Source organism: Phoca vitulina, unplaced genomic scaffold (genome assembly GCF_004348235.1).
Source record: "Phoca vitulina isolate PV1807 unplaced genomic scaffold, GSC_HSeal_1.0 scaffold32, whole genome shotgun sequence".
NCBI classification, from domain to species: Eukaryota; Metazoa; Chordata; class Mammalia; order Carnivora; family Phocidae; genus Phoca; species Phoca vitulina.
The window spans coordinates 5,255,425-5,279,430 of NW_022589735.1; the positions used below are offsets into that span (position 1 = coordinate 5,255,425).

Sequence of the window (24,006 nt, forward strand, 5' to 3'; positions counted from 1 at the left end):
GGAGCCTGGGTCGGCCAACTGCTTTCCCCCACAAGGCTTTGTGAGGAGTTATCTGGCGGTGGGCAACACCGGGTGGAACCCAGGTCCCACTAGTCCTGCCCATCTCCCAGGGAGAGGCCAACGGGGCCACATGGATCGAGTCCTCCCTTAGGCGAGGGCCGAGCAGGGCTACTGCTGGAGGGTGTGCAGGCGAGGGACTGAGCGAGTGGCCACAGAAGCATCTGTGCTCCATAGCGTTGATCTCTCTGCTCATCAGCCCAGCCCCGGAGGAGGAGAATTAGGGAGGGGGGGGTATCCTCCAAGCAGGGCAGGGGTCGGGCGTTTGCCCCTCCCCAGTAACACCCCCCACCCTCCAACACACACAGAGAAATTCTGGGGTCGGACCTCAAACCTCCTTGGCTGCCAAAACCTGCGCCGCGGACACCCCCTGCCAAAATGCAAGACCAGCTTCCTCCCGCAGGCTGAGCCGAAAGGGGGAAAGGTCGAATCTTAAAACCCCGGCTTGACCGGCGCCAGGCAGGACCTGGGGAAACTCCGATCAGACCCCGTCCAAACCGAGGTCGGCCTGGGCCCCTCTTGTGCCAGGTGGGAAATTGAGCCCAGTGAGGAAAAGTGCGCCGAGGCCAGGCCGGGACCCGCGGCGGCTTCGCCCGCATGCGGCCCGGCCCCCCTTTCGCCCGCGCAGTCCCGGGGCGCGTTCCCCGGCCTCGGACCCCGGCGGCGACCCGCGCCGACCTCTGCCTGCACCCCGAGGGAGGCCCGGACCCCTAGCCCGCAAGACTGCGCGCCGCCCCTCCCCGCGGGTCCAGGCAAGCGCCTCGCTTCCCCTCCCCCCTTCCCGCCTCCCCGGCCCGTGTCCCCGCCTTCCCCGCGGGCGACGGGCGGCGGCGGCGGCGGGAGCAGCCCGGACCTTGCGCGGTGCGATGTAGCGAACCGGCGGGGACCGGAGCTGTGCGCACAGCCGGAGACGCAGCTGGATCCGGGGCCCCAGCAGAAGCCGAAACCTCAGCTGGACTCAGTGGCGACCGAGCCCGGAGCCGACGAGCCGCACACGCAGCGCAACCCGCGTGGGGTAAGAGTCGTTGGGCTAGGGGCGCTGGGTCGCCGCGGTGTTGGGGCGCAGGGAGGCGGTGGCGGATTCCGCACTGTTTGCTCCAGGCGTTTGTGGGCTCCAGCCGGTGGCGCGGGACTGAGCGCACCGCGCGGAAGGCCAGGCGCCATCGGGGCAGCGCGAGGACTCGTTCCTGAGCCCAGCGCACGGTCCCAGCTGCCGTCGCGAAGCGCTGCCTCACCTACTCGGTGGTCCCACCCCATGCTTCGGCACCGGGCACCCCAAGAGGGCAGCAGCCCCGGGGGCGCGGGCCCCAGCCCTGCGAAGGGCACAGCCCTGGACGCCCTTCGCAGCCCCTCGAGGAGGCGCAGGCCTCTGGGGACCTCTAGGAGAAAGGGCAGGCAAGAGGGGCGCCCGCCGCTTCCCGATGCGCCGCGGAATGGGGGCCCCAGGACGAGCGAAACCGCTGGCCCCTCTGCACGCCCGGGGACTTCAGCCGCAGCTTCGCGTCAAGAGGGTATTTTTTCTAAACGATACCGCTTCATTCGTTGGTTCGTTGGTTCCTTCGGGCAGCTATGCCGCAGAAAAGCAACAGACATCGGCCGGAGCCCCGGCTCTCTTCGCCGAGGACACCGACGCCCCGCCGCCGTGCTCCGAGGCGCCCCCAGCCCACGGCGGCCTGCCCTCGCCCGCAAGGGTCGGGCTTTTCCTTACCCAGACAGAAACCCCAAATGCTCTTCGCAAACTCCAATAAAGACATTCCCGCGGCTTCTCCGGGGTTTGGTTGTTGACGCAGGGTTCCCGAGCACACAGCCGCTTCTCTAGAACCGGGTCTTGGAATTCTGAAATTGACCAGCCTCCTAAATCTGAGCCGTTTCGGAGGTGGTCAAGCGAGGGCCCCGAGGCCAGGATGGCAGAAATGGGAACCCCAGGCTGGAATCCTGGTTCCAAGGTGTTCTGATTTAGGAATTCCCTGAATCTAAAAATATTTGAGCCCACTTTTCTGAGAATCTAAGGCTTGGGTATCCTGTTGGCATCCCAGTGGCCTCTGGAGCCATCGGGGCCAGAGGAAGGCAATCCCAGGTTGCTGGCCACTTGGCCAAAGACACAGGTCTAGGGTAGTGGCTAAAGCTACAGGCTGCAGAGGCAGCACGGGAGGGGGACTGGCCGGCTCCCTCCCCTTTGCTCATTCTGCTTGGAACTCTTCATCTCTGCTCAGAAAAGGAAAAGAGGTGGACGGGGCATGGAGACCAGGCTGCCAGGACTCTGGGGTGTGCCCTTCGCTCAAGAAAGTAGCTCCTAGGAAGGGGAGGCTGTGGTGACAGCATAAGCTGGCCCTCTGCTCCCCAGTTGTGCGACCAGCCCCTGCCACTTGCCCAGCCTTCTCTGCCCCTCGGCTCAGCCATTCTTGGGAACCAGAGAACGACCAGGGAGTGGACTTGGGGGAGCCATGAGGCCAGCCCTGCCAGCTTCTGCCAGAGTCCCGAGTTCCATGCTCCCATAGGCACCCTACTCGGCCATCCTGCCTGAGTACATCCCAGGTCTCCACACCAGGACAAGCTGGGGAAGCCCAGATAACAGGAAAGCTCAGGCTAGGGTCCTTGGAAGCCTAGAGAATCCAGTGAGAAGGTTCCCAGCCCCTACCTGAGCACCCCTTTCCCCCTTCACCCAGTCATTGCTTGTATTCAAAGAAACAAGAGCTTTTATGGGGGGGGGGGTAGAGCAGACAGAAGGAGGTAGGTGGTCCCAGATGCACTCCCAAAACTGGGTTTTCTAGTTTGAACTTCTCCACGGCCTAAGAGGCTTAGGGTTGGAATGTCCCACAGAGTCATGGATGGCCTCGAGGGCAAGCCACGGCACATTCCTTCCCTTTTCCTAAAATCCCTTGATTCTAGTGCAAAGATTAGGGCAGGGTACCCCCCCCCCATCAGTGTGTGGAAGGATGCCCTCCATGAGGGCCCTCCAACCACTCTTCCCAAATAAAATTGCTAAACCATTCTTGGGCACAGAATCTGTTTTGAGCGAGCCCAGCCTCAGGAAAGGTCCCTATGGTGACTACTTCAAACCCCACAACAGCCTAGGCCCCTCCGCTCAACCCAGCCAGGACTCTAAGCCTCCAAATTTCCTGAAAGTCATAGAATCATTGCTAGCTCTGCGTGGCCTGGAGGGATGGGGAATAGGGCGCATGGTTCCAGCTCCTGTAAGCCCCCTTCCCTCCTTTCCCCCGTTCCCATCTGCCAAGTGAGATGGAAGCTGAAGCAGCAGGTAGGAATTGCTGAGTCCCGTGTCAGACATGGAAACTGGGGCACAGTGCAGGCCAAGCCTTCCCCAAGGTCAGACGGCAAAGCGGGGAGAACACTGAACCCCTGCTTTTACTCCTGAAAGAGAGCTGCGTCCTGTCCTGTGTGTGTGATGTGTGGCTGTGAGTGTGCTCGAAGCCCCTTCCCTGCCTGGGACAGGGCCCAGCAGAGGGTGAGGCTGGGGAAGAAGAGAAAGTGCCCATGTCCGTTCTCCAGCCAACACCCTAGCAGGCCAGGGTGTCCTCGTGGTCAATCCCCCCTTCCTCACCCCCTGCTCATTCAGCACTGCCCGGGGGGGTGGGGGGGGCAGCAGAACAGACTCCCTTGGACAGTCCCTATTAGTCTCTGCCCCTCTCTAGGGCTCCGAGCCCCTGGGGACATGGAGCTTCATCCGCAATAGTCTGAGGGCCTTCCCGTCCATCCAACAGCAGGCTTTTAAGATTTCCAAATAGAGGGACTACTGTGACTCCCTAGAACACTGCCAGAGGCTTGGGTCCAGAGGAGCACACAGCAGGTGCTCAATAACTGCATTCAATGCATCAACGGTGAGGGAGGTGAACCCCTCAGACGGACCAGCTAGAGCTGCAGAGTCACAGAACGGTCTCTGTCCGTGGAAGATGTGACTCTTTGCACCCCGTGGACAGTGGAAGGCTAGGGCTCTCAGCCTCTGGACGCCCATCCGTGCGCCATCTATTCCATGTCACCACCCAGGAGGGCACTGTGCTTCCCACCTTGGCCTGACAACTGGCAGCCTTAGAACACACCTCCTGTCCCCTCCCAGCCTGATTTGGTGCTGAGCAGTGTTCTGTGACCCAGAGGCCTGGCTGTGGGTGCACCCTTGTGACTATACACAGCACCCCATGGGTGGGTGTAGTGAGTACGTGTGTGTGTGTGTGTGTGCAGCACACCTATGTGATGCGCTAGGTGTGTGTGTGCATGCTCCCGAGTCCCTGCCAGTGCCCGGGCAGGCTGCGTCACACGCCGTGCTTGAAAAGAGTTACCTGCTGCTACGGGACATGCAACCAAGAACTGTGGTAAAAGATGGGGCTGAGGGCAAATGCTGGGCAACCATCCTTCCCAGGTCCCCCTCTGCCATCCTCCCCCCCACACACACACACACACCCCCAAGACTATTTTCATCGTATGGGGTCTCAACTTAGAGAAACTCCCCTCTGGGAGAAAAGGGCAGAAGTTGCTGAGCCTCCGCAACCCAAATCCCTGAGGTACATCCTCTCTCTGACCTCAGACCCAGACCCTGCCCCTGAGGTCACAGGCACCCAGAGAGAGGTGTGCCAGCCCTAAGGAGCTGTGCTTTCTCGCAGGGCCCAGAGCTGGGGGCCTCGGGCTAAGACTGAGGGAGCGAGAGGCAGGCCTGTTTCCACCCTGTACCCACCCGACCCCGGCAATCCTCACCACACACCTCAGCCTGAGGCTGTGGGTCTCCTTCTGACGAGGAGCCAGGGTGAGGGCTGGAAGGCAGCGCCTGCGGAACATCCCAGATCCTCACAGTCTGCACGGTCAGCCCCAAGCAGAGATCCCCAGGAAGAGATGGGGGGATGCACCGGGCCCTGGGGTGAGGCGCAGGGCCTGGAGAGTAAGGCAGTCCTTCTCCACCGGGTTGCTGCCCTGCCCAGCGCTGCTCCTATCTGGTGGAGTTGGTCAGCAGATGACGGGCAGAGGGCAGCCTGGGGTCCAGCTGTGGCCAGAGGAACAGGTCAGGGTTGCACTCTCCCACCCTAGCCGCCCTCTATTTGCTCGAGACTCTGAGGTCTCAGGGCCGGTTAACAATTGTTCAGCAAAATCCTTCAACAAACTTCACTGAAGTAGGAGGACTCCAGAAGGGGATCATTCTTAGGGGTGGGGAGGGGATCGGCCGTGCCTGCCCCCATGGAGGCCCCACTGAGCTGAGCTCAGCTACCTCTGTATGAGAGAGAGCCTCAAAGGCGGTCGGCTTCCTGGCCTGGCGACCCAGGGCTGGGAAACTTCAGGCACCTGGCCTTGCATGGAGGCCAGGTGCCTGCAGCTCTGGGAAGCCACAGCAGAGGCCCCAGATGGCTGCAAACCTGCCCTGAAGGGGGCAGAAGCCAACCCCCTGGCTGCCAAGGCCCGGGCCTGGCTGATTTGGCCGGACTGGCACAAAACAAGGGGAAAGAGCCCTACAGAAGAGGCTGTGGGGCCTGGCGGGGCTCTTGGGGTCTCCCGCTGCACTCGCCAGAGGCCTGGAGCCAACAGAAACGTTTCGTCTGATTAGAAGCCATCAGTTCTATCCCAATCCCGGAAAATTGACTGCGGTGCAGAGGGGGAGGCCAGAGAAGCAGCCTTGAAGGACAGGGTCCAAGCTAGTTAGGAGGCAGCATCCGGGGGCCCATTAGAACGCAGGCTGCTGTCACTCGGCCGGGCTCAGGTCCCGGGAGAAGAGGCCGAGCAAGGAGGGGCCGGCGGCCCCTCGACGGGGACGCCGCTGGGAGCTGCCGGAACGGGCCCCGGGCTCTGCCCCCGCCCTGGCGCTGGCTCGGAGGCGCCCGCTCCGTGCGATCCTGCTCAGGGAACATTCTCCCATCCTGGGCTGTTCTCGCCGGGGGGCTGGGGACTTCGAGGCGGCCCAGACAGGAGTTGATTCTGAGCAAAACAAGTCATTTGGGGCTTGAGGTGGGCACGAGCCACGCGGGACTTGGAGGCCAGATGCGTTTCTTTTGTGCGGCCGAGGTTCTCGAAGTCGGTGTGTCAACGGGGAAGGAGGGAGCGGCGCGGCGAGGCCGCGGGGGGGGCGGGGGAGGGGGCGGGGAGGCGGCGGGAAGGTGGCTGCAGAGGGGGAGGGCACCGGCTCGGGAGGGCGGGCGGCTCGGGGCTGGATTCCGCCCGCGCTCCCTCGCTCTCTGGCTCCCTCCCTCCCCAGCCCCCTCCCACCCAGGCCCACCCCACCCACCACCCCTGGCGCAGGGACTGCTGGAACCTGGCGGTGCGCGCTGTCGCTTTAAGACAGTCTCTGCCGGCGCCGTCCGGAGCCTTAGAAACCGGCCCCGGATCGGGAGCCGGAGCCGGGGCCGGGCGGGCGGCAGAGGCCCGAGCGGCGGGAGCGCAGCGCGGAGCGCGAAGCCGGGCATCCGGTCGCGAGAAACCGCTGCCGCTGCCGCCCGCCTGGCCCCGCAGCCCCGGGCGGTCCATGGGGCGGGCGCGGCGTCGTTGCGGGCGCGGGCAGCCCTGGGGGGCAGCCGCTTAGGCGCTGTACTCTTGTCCCCGCAGGTCGCAGCCAGGGCGGCCGGGCGCGTCCAGCCCCGGCCCCTGGAGCGCCCGCCGCGATCCCCGCCTCCATGGACGCCTTCAAGGGGGGCATGAGCCTGGAGCGGCTACCGGAGGGACTCCGGCCGCCGCCGCCGCCGCCGCACGACATGGGGCCTGCCTTCCACCTGGCCCGCGCCGCCGACCCCCGCGAGCCGCTCGAGAACTCCGCCAGCGAGTCGTCCGACACGGAGCTGCCAGGTAAGCGCGGCTCCCCGCGAGGCGCGCACCGAGCCGAGCCGGGCGCACGGAGCGGGGAGCAGGGCCTGGAGCCCGCGCCGCGTAGTCGGGCTCCCTCTACACCCAGGAGCGTCAGGACCTTTTCTTTTCTCGTTCTCGGACTGAGGGTGAACGCGGAAATTTACACGCTTTATAAAACGAAATTCAGAGCTTTACTTCCACCCGGTCCCCACGCGCCAAGAGACCGGCAGATGCACAAACCTACAACGGGAGGGTCGGACTGACAGCCCCTCTTGTTCAGAAGCAAAGAGAATAGGAAAATAAAATTCGGTTTGCGCAACTGGGTGCCCAGGGGCCGCTCAGACCGCAGGAGAGGAGTAGATCGAGAAAGGAATGGGGCGGCGGATGAGAGAAAGTGCCCAGAGAGACAGAGGTGGGGGCACACACCCCGACAGGCAGTGGGCGACAGATTGAGAGGGAGAAATCGAAGAGAAGGGGTGGCGGGAAAAGTCAGAAAACAAACGGGGGGGGGGTGGGTGGACAACCTCAAGTAAAAAGAAGGCAGAGGACAGCGAGGGCGACCGGGCCAAGGGGTGCGGCTCGGCTCCGGGCAGGACCCCCTCATTGAGGGAGCCCGGCCCCACGTGCGCCGCGGGCCCCGGGAGCCGCCAGGCCGCCCAGCCAGGGCCCTGACTCGGCTCGGGCACGTCTCCCTCCGCGCTGCCTTTTTGTCCGAGCTCAAGCTTTTTTCCCCAGGCTGGCCTCGAGCTGGGCCGGCGGGGCGGTGCGGGCAGCAGCGCGGCTAATCCTCGGCCCGGCCGAGCCGCCGGGGTCTCGGTTTGGCTCGCGCGCTCGCCGTCCCACCTCGGCGCTGCGGCAGAACTCCCTGCTCCCCGGGCCGTGGACGCCTCTGCAGTGTTCATTTCTTAATCCACCGCTGAGTGTTTCTCTATGCGTTTTTAATCTCTATTTGTTTCTGTTTTGCATCCCTAAGTGACTTTTCTCTGAGAGGGTCTGTTTGCTTGGCTAAAAAACAACGCTGAACTGTACTTTTGTTTTCCAAAAGTTTTAAGCGTGGCCTTTGGTTGGTTTTTACTTTTAAAACCCAGAGAAATATGCAGCGGTAGATTGCTTTTTAAAACCGAATCCATGAGGACATATTTAAAATGTTAACTGTAATTTTCGATATAAAAAGAATTACTACACTAGACATACTTCTCTGGAATTTAAAATCTCTACATGCAACATTATTCTTGGGGAGATTTTTTAAAAGTCAATCCAAAATGGCGCGTTTCTCCGGGATTTTTTTTTTTTTTTCTCAAAATCCATTTGCAGCGGGGTTATTTTGATAATTTATCTAACTATAGTGCTGTAGTTCCCCGGTACTTAAAAATTATCTCTAGAAAGGGCATTATTAGGCAGGGGTTAAAAAAATCTATCTACAACAGTACATTGTTTGTTTTTTTTTAAATCCCAGAGAAATAAATGTGTGTGTGTGTGTGTGCCTGGAGTTTATACCCGTACAGCACTGTATTTAGTTAGGGGTGTGTTTGCACGGAGGTTTTTGCCTTCTTAATTTGCATTTGCTCTGTGTTCCTACCTGCCTATTTTTAAGAGTTTGTGAGCCTTTCCATGGTGTTAGGATAGAATTGCGTTTATCTGGGCTTCTATGTTTTGTTTTTAAATTTTGTCTTTTTGTTTCAGTGTGTCTGTGACTAAATGTGTTTTGCGTAGCTTGAAAGAGTGAGAGGCTAGAGCCCCAGGTCACCTAGACAGAGTCTGTCGGTCTGGACTGCCGCCTGAGGGATTTTCTGGGCCTCTGGACTTGAGGCTTGGAGCAGAGGCCGAGAACACAGCTGTGTTGTGCCTGCCCAGTGTGGCTCCCACACAGCCCTGGGGAGAAGAGAGTCGGGGGAGGGGGGCTGCAGGCCACAGCCCCTGCTCCCCAGACCCACTAGCTTCAGGCTGGAAAGATTTGATCCTAGTTCAGAAAAGCAGAGAGACCCCCCCCCAGATTTAGACCCCAAAAAGCCCTCAAAATTTCATACATTTGCGGGTGACACAGGCAGTCGGGCTTGAGCCTGAGCCCAGCTGCAAGAGCAGGCTCTGCCCAGCCAGGAACCTAGGCCTGTGCCTCCGGTTCCTGGGCTCTTCGGGGCAGGACCGACCAAAGGTGACTACAGACGATCAGGCAGCCAGCAGGCTCTTTCCAGTGGGGACAGTTCTAGGGCCCCTGGCGGGACGAAGGGCCGCCAGCGCTGATGGCGGGCGCTTCGGTGGAGGCGGGACGGGGTGCAAACGGGCATAAGCCCAAGGTGACTGGGGCCTGTCCTGCCCGATTCAGAGAAGGAGCGCAGCGGCGAAGTCAAGGGGCCGGAGGACAGCAGCGCGGGAGGCGCAGGCTGCGGCGGCGGGGAGGACCCGGCCAAGAAAAAGAAGCAGCGGCGGCAACGCACGCACTTCACAAGCCAGCAGTTGCAAGAGCTGGAGGCCACGTTCCAGAGGAACCGCTACCCCGACATGAGCATGCGGGAGGAGATCGCTGTGTGGACCAACCTCACCGAGCCGCGCGTGAGGGTGAGCGCAGCGTGCACGCCTAAGGCGACCCGCGCCCAGGGCTGCTGGCCACCTCTGCCGCAGTCCTTGCGCGCAGACTTTGTCTCTGTCCCGCCACTCAGACCTGCTCCCTCCCTCCGCCATTGAAGATTCCACTTTAGGCCCGGTGTCCCCGGCTGCTGCTAAGCCCTTGGGTGGGTGGTGCCCCTGGGCTGCTGCCGCCTGGTATCCTACCTGACCCTCGGGCTCTACTGCAGCTTCACCCCAAGATCTGTGGCCCCAGGGGGATTTCCCCTGCACTGCAGGGCCCAGGGCCCACTCAGATGTTACGGCCTTAGACTGCACAGAGGATTCCCGCCTATGGGGACCTCGGAGCTGCTGGCGCCTTCCCCCCGAAAACGAAAGGGAAAGGCAGGCCTTGCCTGGCCACCTGGCAGAGGCCTGAAGGGTACCTAGGCTTGGAGGCTCAGAACCTCCTGGGGCAGTGATCCCAACCACAGCCTGCTTCTCCAGAACCTCAGCGTAGTCCCCACCTGACTCGTCTCCAGCCCGTCAGCCAGTGAGTAGCTGGACCCTTTCCCTGTTGCCCCTTCCTGTAAGGCTGGGGTCAGGTGAAGGAGGAGCAGCTCTGGTGGAAGAGTGACCCTCAGGCCGAGTCCCTTTGGAGATGTAAGATCTCTGACCCGTGACCAGACTGCACCCTCCCTCTCCTTGCCCTTTGGTTCCCAGTAAAGACAAGAGCATAGAGGTTCTCTTGCCAGAGCAGCAAGAGAATCATTTCTCTGAGTACGCAAATATTTAATCAGATACTGGGAGGACGTCCCAAGCCAGCCCAAAGTGCTACCTGGCCTGGTGACTCCCTCCTATAACCCAAGCTCTTGCCCCTCCCGTCAGGCTGGCCAGCCCAGTGGGACTCAAGTGAAGACAGCACTCAGTAATCCAGAACTCACTAATCCTGCCCAGGTTTATGGTGGTTAGGGGTGGTGTGGGGGTGGAATCAGGCAATGTCAGTGCCGGGGATTGGAAAAGGCTGAGATGCGGGGGTCGGCAGCTAGCTCAGAAAAGTCAGCCCAGGGCTGGAGGAGGGCTTCGGAAGAGAGAAGGCATACAGTAGGAGGATAGGAGAGGATGGGCAAGGACCAGGAGTTGGGAAAGAACAGGTTCTTATTAAATTTTGTGGGAGAAAGTGGAGGGGAGATTAGAGAGAAACTAGTAAGAAGTGAAAGGAAATTAAATATTTGCAGAGAAACATATTTGGCATATAATTAGGTGGCAGGAAAAATAAAATATTTAAGGGCAAAAGGATCAAATATTTGAGAAAAATAAAGAATCAACTATTTAAGAGAAACAGTGATGGTCAGATATTTGGGAAGAAAGGGGAAACTAAATATTGGGGGAAGAATCAAAAGGATCAAAAATGAGGGATAACGGAGAAAATGGACTGAGGGAAAAGAAAGCAGTTCAGATAGCGGGGTGGACCAAAAGAAAATAAACATTTGGGGCAGAAATGAGAATATCAAAGATTCCCAGTAAATATGGATACGGACTATTTGAGGAATGAAATAATAGAATAAAGGGAGTCAGAAGATCTATATTTCAGGGAAGAAAAATACCTTTTGTATTGGAGGGAGAAGGAAAAAAATGGAATATTTAGGAGACAGACCGGGACCCCTTTAGGGGAGAAGGCGGGAGATGGACTGGTTGAGAGAGAAAGAAAGCAAACGAATATTCGCTAAAACAAAAGAGGATCGACCCATATTAGGAGAAGACATCAGATTTAACTTGGGGGAGTGGATATAGATCAGAAGAGGGGAAAGACGAAATGTTTTCTGGGGACAGGAAAGGAACCATTAAGGAGCGCGGCCCGCAGGGGCGGAAATAACGAAGAAAAGAGACGCTATTCCGAGAGAAGGCAGCGGCGGCGGGCTCGGGGTGGAGGGGGCGGAGGGGGTGGAGGTGGAGGGGCCTTCCCGCCCTCGGCAGCCCTGACCCTTCTCCTGCCCCCTCCCCCAGGTCTGGTTCAAGAACCGGCGAGCCAAGTGGCGGAAGCGCGAGCGTAACCAGCAGCTGGACCTGTGCAAGGGCGGCTACGTGCCGCAGTTCAGCGGCCTGGTGCAGCCCTACGAGGACGTGTACGCCGCCGGCTACTCCTACAACAACTGGGCCGCCAAGAGCCTGGCGCCAGCGCCACTCTCCACCAAGAGCTTCACCTTCTTCAACTCCATGAGCCCGCTGTCCTCGCAGTCCATGTTCTCGGCACCCAGCTCCATCTCCTCCATGACCATGCCGTCCAGCATGGGCCCCGGCGCCGTGCCCGGCATGCCCAACTCGGGCCTCAACAACATCAACAACCTCACCGGCTCCTCGCTTAACTCGGCCATGTCACCGGGCGCCTGCCCGTACGGCACGCCCGCCTCGCCCTACAGCGTCTACCGGGACACGTGCAACTCGAGCCTGGCCAGCCTGCGGCTCAAGTCCAAGCAGCACTCGTCGTTCGGCTACGGCGGCCTGCAGGGCCCGGCCTCGGGCCTCAATGCGTGCCAGTACAACAGCTGACCGGCCCGCCAGGCCCCGCGGGCCCGCGGCCGGGGCGGCGCCGGGGCGGGGGCGGCGCGGAGGACCTAGCCACGCCGCGGCCCCTGCGCCCGCGCAGCCCTCTCCTCCCCACCTCCCCACCTCCGGGCTGGTTGTGTGTTTGCTTTTTCTGGACCCCACTCTGCCCTCCCAAACCAGACGAAACAAAACAAAAAGACGTCGGAGAAAAGTGCTGCGAAAAAACGGATGAGTTGCAATTTCCCTCGGGATGGCGCGGGTGGTGTGTGTTCGCTCCCTCGGGCCGGGCGGGCCGTCGCACGGAGGGGGCGCGGCACGGGAGGCCGGCGGGCCGAGGAGGACGCCCTCGTAGCCCGCGTTCCCACCGCGCTGGCCCCGGGAGGAGCGGCCGCGCCTGCGAACTGGACGCGCGGAGCCCGCGCAGGCCGGCCCCGGCCCCATAGGAACCGAGGCTCCCCCTCCAAGCTGGGCCCGGCCGAGCGTACCTTAGCTCGATTCGGATCCGAGTTGGAGCGGGCGCTGGGTCGGGGATGACGGCGCCCAGCCTGGGTTCGGGGACTCGCTGTGGAGCCGCACGCGGCCGCGGCGCGCCCTGAGAACCCTCGGCAGCCCCGAGCACCGGAGTCCTATTTTAAGGCTACGGAGCCCCAGCTGGCGGTGCGGACGTGGCGGGAGAATGGGGTGGGCTCGTCTCCGAGCACCCCGGGCGCCCCCGCCCAAGTTTCGCCACAGGCCCAGACCCTCCTCTACGCTCCCGGGCTAGGAGGTGCCCCCCTTGGCCGGCGAAGAGCCCCCTCCTCACCGCCCGCCGTGCAAGAGTCGAGCCGGGAGAGCTCGGGGCGCGGCCAGGCTCCCCCCCCCCCGCGCCGCGCCCACTTTGCACACCCGCTCTCCGGCCCGCGCCCCTGTTTACAGCGTCCCTGTGTATGTCGGACTGACTGTATAGAATTATAAATCTGTCTATATCGACTTGTCCATGTACGTCTATTAAAACCATAGTACAAGCGTGCTAACCACTGCCGAGCCGCGACTGCTTCATTCCACTGAGGAGGGAGGCGGGTAGGAAGGGAACGGCGCCACCATGGGCCCTGTGGGGTAAGAGAGGAGCTCAGCGGCCGCCTCTTGGTGGAGTGGGAGGTGCTCTCTCTTCCCACCACAATTCCTGACCTGCTCAGCCCCACTCCGTGAGGGCCCCCGTCGGGAGCTCCGAGCCCACCAGGGGCTCACCGGCGGGACAGCTCAGCCTCGGCGCCCTAGCCAGCACCCCCACTTCCGCGGCTGCCCGACTCTGCAGGCTCTTCCCAAGCTGTGTCCGCGGGAACCCCCAAGCCCTCGGGGTGCTGTGTGGCCCTTGTCCACCCGGAGAGTTGGGGTGAGGGCCGCCCAGAGCTCCTTTAGTCCTGGGGTTGTCTTTTCTCCTGTGGGCCCAGTACTCCCACCTTGGAGCCCTTCCCGAGTTGTTCCAGGAGGACTGAGGATGCAGGATCCACCAGTGTCTAGCCAGGGCCTCCCTCAGCTCTTCCCCCTGCGGAAATCCCACTCCGTGTGCTGGAGAAAGTGTCCATGGCACAGAACGAACATCTCACTTCCCTTCCACCCCAAGGTACCGGAAGGAGGCTGAGGGCGCTTCCACTCTCCCCAGGCTTTGGAAACGATGAACAAGACCAGCCTGTAAAGTGCCTGTAATATTCTGCTTCCCTTAAGGCAGTCACTTCCAATGGCAAAACAAGATGTTTGCAGCTGCAGAGGGGTGGGTATTCTGCTTCAGACTCACCTTGTGACTGGGATTGGCACTGCCCTGGAGCCGGACCCCCGGCAAGCCCTAGATGGGAGCGGGGCACAGCCATGGGCTTAATCACCAGCTAATAGCTGGAGAGCCCTGTGCACACATTCTCAAACCAGGTCAACACCGCCTCTGAGGGCAGGAGTGTTGTCCCTGTTACACAGGTGATGGAACCGAGACTTCACCATGCTCTGCGACTGGGCCAAGGTCACAGGAGTCAACAGTCTTTATGTTCCAAAGCATCTTTCCACCCATCTTCCCACATTTAGATGAGGAGTGAGGAAGGGTCCTTCCTGGAGGATGGCCCAGCCTGATGCTGTAGGACTTACGGTGTGGGGTTCTGAGGACAGGGCCAGATACACAGGCCAGAGGAGGGAGGTGGGGGGAGGGAAGGCTAGGGCAGGGGGCTGGAGCCAGACCACCCCTCCCCCAACGGCTCCAGTCCAGAGCTCCGACCCCTCACTCTCTGGAAACCCCTCACTCTCTGGAAACATAAACACAATCACATCTGGACTCAAAGTGCCTCCCCCAGCCTCACACATCTGCCAAGGCCAGGGGGCCCTGGTCTCAGTTGAGGGCAGAAGGCAGGAGAGACCTAGGAGATGGGACTGGAGGAAAAAGGGAGGCAGAGAGGCCTCTCCTGAAAGTCGGGCCCGGCCTCAGGTGACATGGCCGACAAGGGGCTCTGGTGGAGACTCAGTGTGGCTTTGGGGCCCCAGACCAAACAGCCGCAGATATAGGTGGCAGGGCAGAAGCAGTCCCAGAACGTCCCCATCACCCATCAAGGACCACGGCCAACAAGGTGTGCGTGAGACCCTATCGTGCGGTCCCCCCAGCTCCTCTGACCCGGCTGTTCTGTGGTGCAGACAGGAGTGGTAGCACCCAGCCCTTCCCAGCTGTACCCGCCAGAGGATCATCTCTGAAGGAAGGCTGAGGAATATAGGGGGGCTCTGAAAGTCCAAGCCTCTGACAAAAGGCAAAGAGCCCTAGTCCTCCTCTGCCTGAAGACCGGGGAAGGAGTGTCATTCATTCACGCAACGTTTGCTGTGTTCCTGTCCTTGGCGCTCGGGATTGAGCGCTGGGAAACAGACGGTCCCTGCTCTCATGGACAAGTAAACAAACACGTGTATAATTACAAACTGGGCTGAGTGCTTTTGAAGAACAAGAACAGGGTGCTGTGAGTCAGAAAAAAATGAGAGGTCTGCCTCGAACAGGGTGCTCAGGCCAGGCTGTGTCTCTGTCTTGAGCGGCGAGCGCTCTCATTTCTTCTGCCCGTTTGGGGCCCAGGGCCCAGGGCTAAGCGTACACTCCTCACGGATCAGCCCCTTTACCTGCACGCCAACCCTAGGAGGAAGAGTTCTCATTATCCCCTTTCCCTGATGAGGTCCCTGAGGCTTAGAGAGGTCAGGTCACTTGGCCAAGGTCCACAGCAGGAAGTGATGGAGTGGATTCCAGCCCAGTCCGGGGCCACTCGACCGTCTGCACCGGGCTGCCCCATGCCAAGCACCACAGGCAACATGGTGGGGAGGGGGAGGAGTCTGGCCTGCAAGAGATCGTGATTTCTACGGGCTACCCGGGACTAACCCCAGGAAAGAGAAAAGCAGATCTGGTCCTTGCTTGGTGCCGAAAGCCCCAAAGGGCTGCTGCAGGCTTAGAGCAGCTATGAATTAGAAACAGGCGGGCCTGAGGCGGGTGCCCAGCACCAGCTTGCAGGGCCTACGGGCACCAAAGGAAAATGCACACCCACCAGAGTCCCCGGTCACTGAGAGGAACCGAGTTCCCTCCCCTAGCTTGAGGGCCCCAGCCAGGCTGGGGGCCTCCCTTGGGGCCATGGCATCCCTGAGGACAGCTGCCAGAGTCGTCTAGAAGGGGACGGGAAGTCACAGCTGGAAGGTCTGCCTCGGAGGGGGCACTGCCCTGGGAGTCCAGGCCCCGGAGGTGGCTGTGTGCCGCCCTTCAGCGCCACCTGCCCGAGCCTGCTGCCCCCCGTGACAGTGCAGCAGGGCCTCAGTCACGAGACGGGAAGGATGGTTCGTGCCCACCGACCTCGCCATCTCCCGGGCCCGTGACTCCGCTCTGGCATCCAGAGGAAGCTTCGCTGTAGTCTTTGAGAGCAAGGGTTTGAGTTCTGGCTCCACCTCTGAGTTGCCTTGGATAAGACACCATGTCTCTGAGCCTGTTTCCTCTTCCATAAAAGGGAATAACAATCCCTTCACACAGTTGTTTGAAGGATTAAAGGAGATAACACATCAGACATTAGTTGTGGGGCCGGCAGAGAGTTATTACTGATGGCGGTGGCAGTGTGGTTGTTAGTCTGCCTCTCCCCTTGGGGGCCCTGTTCCCCGCTTTCCACGTTAGTCGGGCTTCTCTGAGTTTCTCAACGGGTCATTTCTGAAAATGTCCTTTGGAGCCCAATTTGGTTTTCCCTCCAGCTTGGCTGGGTGTCGTGGGTGTGAGTCCTGACTGACAGTCCCACCGACTTGCCTTCCCCACTGCATCCCACCTGGGGACCCATCCTGGACTTGGACCCTTGGGAACCCAGCCCGGTGTCCTAGCACCAGGGCCTGGGAGGCCCTGAGGAACTGCTGTCCACTGGGCCTGGGGAGAGGCACATGGGCAGGCAGTACTCTGAGAGATGAGCCGGGGGAGCAGAGGGGGCACTCACCCCAGAATTCTCCTCTAAGGACTCCCTGCAACATGGGATAAAGAGGCCTGGACACTTCTGTGTTCTCTCATCTTACTGATAGCTAACATCAGCCCCTTACCGAGTGCCAGGCCCCGAGAAGCACTTGATAACAATTACAGTGCTCACTCCTCAGGGGAGAGAGGGGCCTCTTATCCTTACGCGGGAAGACACCGAGGCTCAGAGAGAATCAACAGCTCACCCGTGATGCCACAGGGAGTGAGGGACAGAGTTGGGACCGAGGTCCATGGTCCCCTCCACTGCACCGTACACTCTCTTGACATTTGTATTGGGCAGCAGGGGGTGGGGGGGAAGGATAAACAATTATAATTCATGTCGATTCCTGTCAAGAAGCTGGGCTCAGGTGTGCTCTGGGAGAGAAAAAGAAAAGGCCCAGGCCCCAGGATTGGCCTCCACTGAGCTCACTTGGCTACTGGGGGTAGCCAGCAAGGCCTGGCTCCTTGCCCCTCTCACCACCCCACTCTTCACACTCCTGTGTTGCCTTCGCAGGGCCCTGGACCTGGCCTCCCAGTAGTCTGGTGCTGCCCAGAGCAGGTGCCCATCTACTGAGTGGCTATAGGAACTTCAGGACACTCAGCCACCAGAGCCCAGCCAGGCTTGGGGTGGGGGGGGGAGGGGTGGGCTGTGACCCAGGGCAGAGAGACGCTGCAGAGGAGCAGGTCAGGGTGCAGGAAGCTGCATCGGGAAGGGGGTGGAGGAAAGCTTGCTCTGGCTCTCTCCATCCCGTGGCCACATCTCACCCTGCACTATCCCCTGCTGTGCACCGGACATATTTTATTTCTCTTCTTTGTCTCATTTTATAGATGAGGAAGCTGAGGCTCAAGCACGTCACATAACCTGTCCAAGGGCACACAGCTTTTAGGGACTCAGGTCCCCGCCAGACCACAGAGCCCACAGCCTCGCTAGTGTGGACACAGCCTCCTGGGGGCAGGGCACTGGCAGCTGGGCAGGGGGCTGCCATCACAGAGTCAGCATGCCCAGGCAAACAGGTGTGGACCGCAGCACCTGGGGAAGCGTCCGCGCACAGTCACGCTCAGAGAAACATTTGCTGAATAAAAGAACTGAGGGGCTGCCTTCCCTTACCCCTCCCTCCACGAAACAGGTCTTGGCCCTTTCTCCCTCTCCCTGCTCCTTTCTCTCCTCTCTCTTGTTTCTTTCCTTCCTCCACACACACTTATTCCTTGTTCTCAGCACAGGCAGCTCTGGGCACTGCTTTTAAAGGTGACTCAATGGGGCGCCTGGGTGGCTCAGTCATTAAGCGTCTGCCTTCGGCTCAGGCCATGATCCCAGGGTCCTGGGATCAAGCCCCACATCGAGCCCCACATCAAGCCCCACATTGGGCTTCCTGCTCGGCGGGAAGCCTGCTTCTCTCTCTCCCACTCCCCCTGCTTGTGTTCCCTCTCTCGCTGTGTCTCTCTCTGTCAGATAAATAAATAAAATCTTTTAAAAAAAATAAAATAAAAATAAAATAAAATAAAATAAATAAAGGTGAATCAACAGGGGCGCCTGGGTGGCACAGTCAGTTAAGCGTCCGACTCTTGGTTTCGACTCAGGTCGTGATCTTGGCACCCTGAGATGGAGCCCCACATTGAGCCCTGCAACGGGCTCCTCACTCAGCTGGGTGTCCGCTTGGGATTCTCTCTCTCCCTTTCCCTCTGTCCCTCACCCCCACTCTCTCTCAAATAAATACATAAATAAATCTTTTTTTTTTAAGTGAATCAACAAAAAAACAAACCATCCAATTCAAAAATGGGCCAAGGATTTGAATAGACATCTCCCCAAAGGAGATAGATGCATGGCCAATAAACACATGAAAAGATGCTCAGCATCACTACTCATTAGGTAAACGCAAATCAAAACCACAGTGAGATACTGCTACACATCCATTAGGAATAAAACAAGATATCAAGTGTTGGTAAGGACGTAGAGAAATTGGAACCCTTGTGCATTGGTGGTAGGAACGTAAATGGTACAGCTGCTCTGGAAAACAGTATGGCGGTTCCTCAAAAAATTAGACATAGAATTACCATATGATCTAACGATTCCCACTTCTGGGTATTTACTCAAAAGAAACAAAAGCAGGGACTCAAAAAGAAATATGTACACTCATGCTCATAGCAGCATTATTCACAATCCCAAAATGTGGGAGCCACCTAACTGTCCATCAACAGATGAATGAACAAAATGGGGTCCAGGCATACAATGGAATACTATTCAGCCTTAAAACAAAAGGATATTCTGACACCTGCTATGACATGGACGAACCCTGAAGACATTATATTAAAGTGAAATAAGCCAGACAACTACTGGAATTCCACTCATCTGAGGTACCTAGAGTAGGCAAATTTATGCAGACAGGAAATAGGACGGTGGTTGCCAGAGACAGGGGGAGAGGGGAGAGTCATTGTTGAATGGGTATGGGGCTTCATTTTGGGATGATGAAATGTTCTGAAGATGGACAGTGGTGATGGTTGCACAACAATGTGAATATAGTAAATGCCACTGAACGATCTATTTTTAAAAGGTTAACATGGTAAATTTCACGTATTTGACCAGAACCTTTTTATAAAGAGGTGTATCTGTGTTTATGCCCCGACCTTCTCCAGAGAGGCATGCAGGGGCTGGTGCCCAGGACGCTCAGGGGCCGAGCCCACAGCCACAGCTGGTCTGCTGTCGATCAGAAAACAATTCCCTGCAGCCCTCTTTAACTAGCAGCCCCATGCAAGCCCCCAGGACAGCTGACCCACTCCCCATGGCCCTCACCCCATTCTCCATCCCTTCGTGCACTGCAGCAGTGGGACCCCATGAGGACACTTCCCCTACCGAGTGTCTATTTTGCAACCAAGAGAGAACTGGTGTGGATGGTTGTTCTCCATCAGTTTAGCCAAATGTTAAATAACAGGTCTGCCGCTGCCTCTTTTTTTTTTTAACTGAGCTTCTCTGTAAGAAAACTAAACAAGACAGGCTATAAAACGGTATTTAAGCACTGTACCATTTTTGCTCTTATATATGCACAGGGACGTTTCTGGATGTGCACAAAGTGTTAACACCAGCTACCTCGGGGTGGTGGGAAATGAGGGATTTTTTTTTCATTTGTCCTTTCCAAGCTTTTTGCACTGAGCATGTATTTCTTTTGTAAAGGTGACATGAAACAACAAATATTACTTTAAATATACCAAGACCTGTGATCCACAGGATGGGGAGGGGTGTCCCTGCGGGACCCTGCCCTCACCCTGAAGGTGTCAGTCATCACCTGCCTGCAATGACGAGTCAACCCTCAGAATTCAGCCTCATTTAGGGGCAAGCCCGTGTGACAAGTGTCAAGTAAACCTTTACTGTCAGATTTCTACCCAAGTGAAATTTTTGTTTTGAAATACATTCTTCTTTAAATGGATGTCAAATTAATAGGTGCCAAGAGGAACGTTCAGAGAGAAGAATCATTTGTGATGCCCCTTTTTTTTTTGCTAAGCAAAGAGGGCTCAGAGTTTAAAAAATGGCTGTCATAGGCAGGGAATCTATCCCTCTCCCCTGTGTCCCCTGGCTGCACCCCCTGCCCCCTCCCAGTCCTCCAACTCAGCAACCTCTTTGCACTCCTACCTTGCCTACACACACACACACACACACACACACACACACACGCATGTAGGGTGTGCCTGCCAGCCAGCATGATCATGGAATCTTTATTAAAGAGGTCCAAATTACCAAGGTTTTACTACACTACTAAAAATAGTCATGCTTACTTAGCCTGCTTAATAAGCACACCATTTCTAATTTTTCTGCCTGAGTAAACTGAAACATCATTCCAGAAATACATTTTTACTGAAACAAGAAGGCTTATTTTTTCTCCTTCGTTCATACATTTTTTCCCTCCTTCCCCTGCTCCCCCCTCTCCACCTCTCTCCATCCCCCCTGCGCCCCCCCTCAGCTCCCCACCCCTACTCATTTTTAAATTTCAAAACATAAAGGGGAAAGTAACAGTAATTTGGACTTGGCTTTCACACAAAATGGACCAATTTTTTTTAAGTGTTCGTAATTTGTCCTGAAAATGGATATAGGGAGTTGGGCTGGGGAGGCTTTGAAGAATGGGGTTTTATGAGAGGAAAATGAGGCCTGAGTGTGCGGGAATGCATGCCGCACTTTCCCCTCCGTGCCTGGGACAGTGCAGGCACGTGTAATAACCACAGCTAATAGCACCATTATTGCTATTATCACATTATATTATTATTATTCCTCAGAATCAGACAAAGCATATTAACCCATTTAATTGAACCAAGGGCTTTACGTCCCCGTGACTTCACGGAAAGTGCTTGGCAAACCCCCGAAGACACCGCAGCCACAAAGCAGCCGGCCACTTCGCCACTCGCCAGGCTGTGGCGGGGCCTGACAAGGGTTTCCCCAAACTGTTGCCGCCTGTGGCCTATCTGGGAACTTTCCAGGACACACTGGGATGGACGCTTATCCTCACCCTTACTCCAGTCTTTCCATGCACATACCTCTCTGTCCCTGTGGATAAACCCAATCTAATAAAGGACAGATTTACATGAAACACCACCCCCAACACACACACACACACACACACACACACACACACAAGATGTGGCCAAGGACCCCTCCTCTCTCCCCCAAGCTCGCGCTTCTTCTGAGTCGCCAAGGCTGGTACTGAGTACCGGCACACACTATTCATGGTGAACGCCTGGCCTCTCCTGAGCTCGATGCCCACCCTTCCAAAGCTCCTTGACTCTCCCCACAATCCAGAGCCCAGGGTGGGGCCGCTGAGGCCGCCCCTGGCAGCCCCCAGGATCACAGTGACTCGCCCAGCCCAACAAGGGAAGGATACCAGCAGAGCTGTGGCTGGTCAAGGTGCCTGGGGGAGGCCAGGGCCCCCCTGGCTTCTAGCCCCTGGCCTGGGCTCGTCCCTGGGGCCTGGCCTTCCCTTCGTGGAGCCTGAGTGTCCCACTCTGTCAAATGGACACTGGGCCTGCCTGCTTGCCTCATGAGGTTCAGTGTCAGGGTTTGCAGAGATCCTGGATGTGACCAGTATGTAAGGCTTTCAGGTAGGCTGTCTCATCTCACTGACCACCTATGCTTGGAGAATCTCACAGGCTCAGCCTCCCTCCCCTTCACACTCCCCCCACAGCACCCCTGCCAGCCGGCCCTACAGGGAAGCATCTTGCTTTATTTCATGGGGGATGATGACCACCCCCCCCAGGCCTCAGCAGGGCTGCTGCGATGCCCCCAGGTCCTCCACTGGGTCAGGAGCTACCACCTGAGTGACCTGGCATCTCCTTTCCACCCTGAAGTCCATGCCCCTGGGCTCGGGGCAGCAAGACGCAGGAAGGCCCCACCTCAGGCCCAGCTCAGCCGACGTCCAGGGGGTAAGGGCCCGAGACAAGCACAGCACAGAGGTTAAGAGTATGGGCTCTGGAGTGAGACACGTTCAACTCTCAGTCCTGCCACTTAGTGCCACACAAGCCTCTCCAAGCCCCCTTTCCTCAGCTGCAGAACGGGAACAGTTGTGAAAAGGTATGTCCAGCGCTTGGCACGGTGCCTGTGGCATCGGCCCCAGTCACTCCTGGGTCTCTGCTGCCCACTCCTCCTCCATCCCCCAGGACTCTAAAGCTGGCACATCTCAGGCGGTCCACCTCTGGCATCCAGGGGTTAGGGCAAGACTCCCAGATCACGGCCCTCCCCAACTAAGGCTGGGAAAGGGAGTGTCTGTGGGTGGAGGAATTAAGGTCTGAGTTAAGGTCAGGTATAAAAGGCCAAGGGTGAGAGTACGAGAAAGGAGAAATCAAGGCTAATCAGAGCAATCTGGGAGGGCTTCCTGTGAGAGAGAGCCTGGCCCTGAGCCTTGAAGGACAAACAGGCCTGGAACGGGTGTGCAGGAGGGGAGGTGAGACTGAGTTCTGGCAAAGGGAACCCTGGGAGGTATGGGGAGAAAAAGGGGGAGACAGAGTAGGGAAGTCTTATGTGCCAAGTGAGGGGGATAAGGCCTCTCTCAGGCAGCAGGAATCCAAGCTGGCCAGGTTACCGCCCTGCTTCCGCATTGCCAAGCCGAACACTCAAGGTCCTCCGGATCTGGCTCCAGTCTACTTCCCCAGCCCCCCAACACCCCACCCCACCCTGTAAGCTGTGGCCAAACCAACCTCCCAGCACTTGCTCAACCCCCTAGACCTCTACCTTCACTCTTTTGTGCACGTGGTTCCTTCTGCTTGGAACGCCCTTCCACACGCCACAGGTGTGGTTGCACGCACACACACACCCACCCCGCACTTAGCATTACGTTCCAGGTGAATATTGTGTGATTTTCCCTGATTAGAGCGTACGTATTCATTCTTAACATTTTTGAAGTTCAGAAAAGTATGAGGACCGAAGTCAAGACCACTGAACCACCATTGCTGATATCTCCCCAGACATCCCTCCGCCTGCATACATGTGCATTTACACATACATTGTATGTGTGCACATGCTATTACAGAAAGGACATCCTGCCACGCGTTGCTCGAGAAGCCACTTTTTTCACTCAGGATAGTATCAAGAATATCTATGCTTATCCAAAAATCACTATTTTTAAGGGCCACATGTATAGATTCATAATCATTTAACCAGCATCCTCACCAGTGGGCCTTGGGGTAACATCCTGTTTTCTTTTGCTGTGTTTCTCTTATAGCAGGCCACTGCAAACATCCTTATCCATACTCTCTGTGCACTGGTCATTTGGGACATCAGGGTAACTGCAAGAACAGATCTGGCGAGCCCCAGGAACGCACAATAAAATCCCATCCATGCTGCCATGGAGAAGACCACGGAGAAGGCCATGCCTATGGGTGCTGCCAGACGTGGACAAGGGGGCCCATTCTTCATACACTGGCCGTACTAGCTTTTGTCTATCATCTTTGCCACCTGGAAGAGAACATATATCTTATGGCCACTTTGTATATGTGGTTTTATTTATTTCTCCTCTTCCAAAAAAAAAAAAAAAAATACTGAGGGCGTCATGTACGTACAGTCCTACCACTGGCTTTTCCCATCTTTTTTTCCAAAAAGAGTTTCCACTCTTTTTCTGCATGCTCGTTCCAGGGTCAGGGGAAAAGCCAACTACTCAAGCCAAGAGACTCACAAAGTGCCCCCTTTGGGCGCCCACAGCTTCTACCCTTGCTGATGAGTTACCTATGGGTGCAGGGGCAGGCAGAGAGCTGGAAAGGACCAACCTCAAGGTCACCACCTGAGAGACCAACTTTCTGGGTATGGGCACAGCACTGACAGGGCTGGCTTATCCTGCCTGCCGAGCTCACGCCTGCCCAGCACATCCCTTCTGCCAGCCAAGCCTCCGTGCGGGCTGGCTTCGCTGAAACCCACGGAAGGGTGACTTCTAAGCCAAACCCTCTGCTGCCCAGGCTGTAATTTCCCGATTAGGCGCTGTAGTCACAACCCATCCGTGTGCACTGATTGCTTCTTGCTGTCCTCTCCATCTCTGAGGCTCCCAGAGCCAAGCCAGTGGCCACTGGGTCAGCACACTGCAGACTCGGGGCCTGCTCGGAAGGCAATCAGGGCTTGAGTTTTAACGTTCAAAAAATAGCTCTGAAAAGAAAGACCAAGG

The 24,006-nt window shown here is 57.7% G+C and overlaps 1 protein-coding gene across 1 annotated transcript; it reads left to right on the forward strand.

Annotated features, from left to right (window-relative positions):
• Positions 1-6,662: 6,662 nt before the first annotated feature.
• PITX1 (paired like homeodomain 1) lies at positions 6,663-11,922 on the forward strand. The gene is made up of 3 exons (XM_032425482.1): positions 6,663-6,831; positions 9,155-9,387; positions 11,380-11,922. Exons 1-3 carry the CDS (start codon positions 6,663-6,665, stop codon positions 11,920-11,922), a joined length of 945 nt encoding a protein of 314 aa, XP_032281373.1.
• Positions 11,923-24,006: the final 12,084 nt, after the last annotated feature.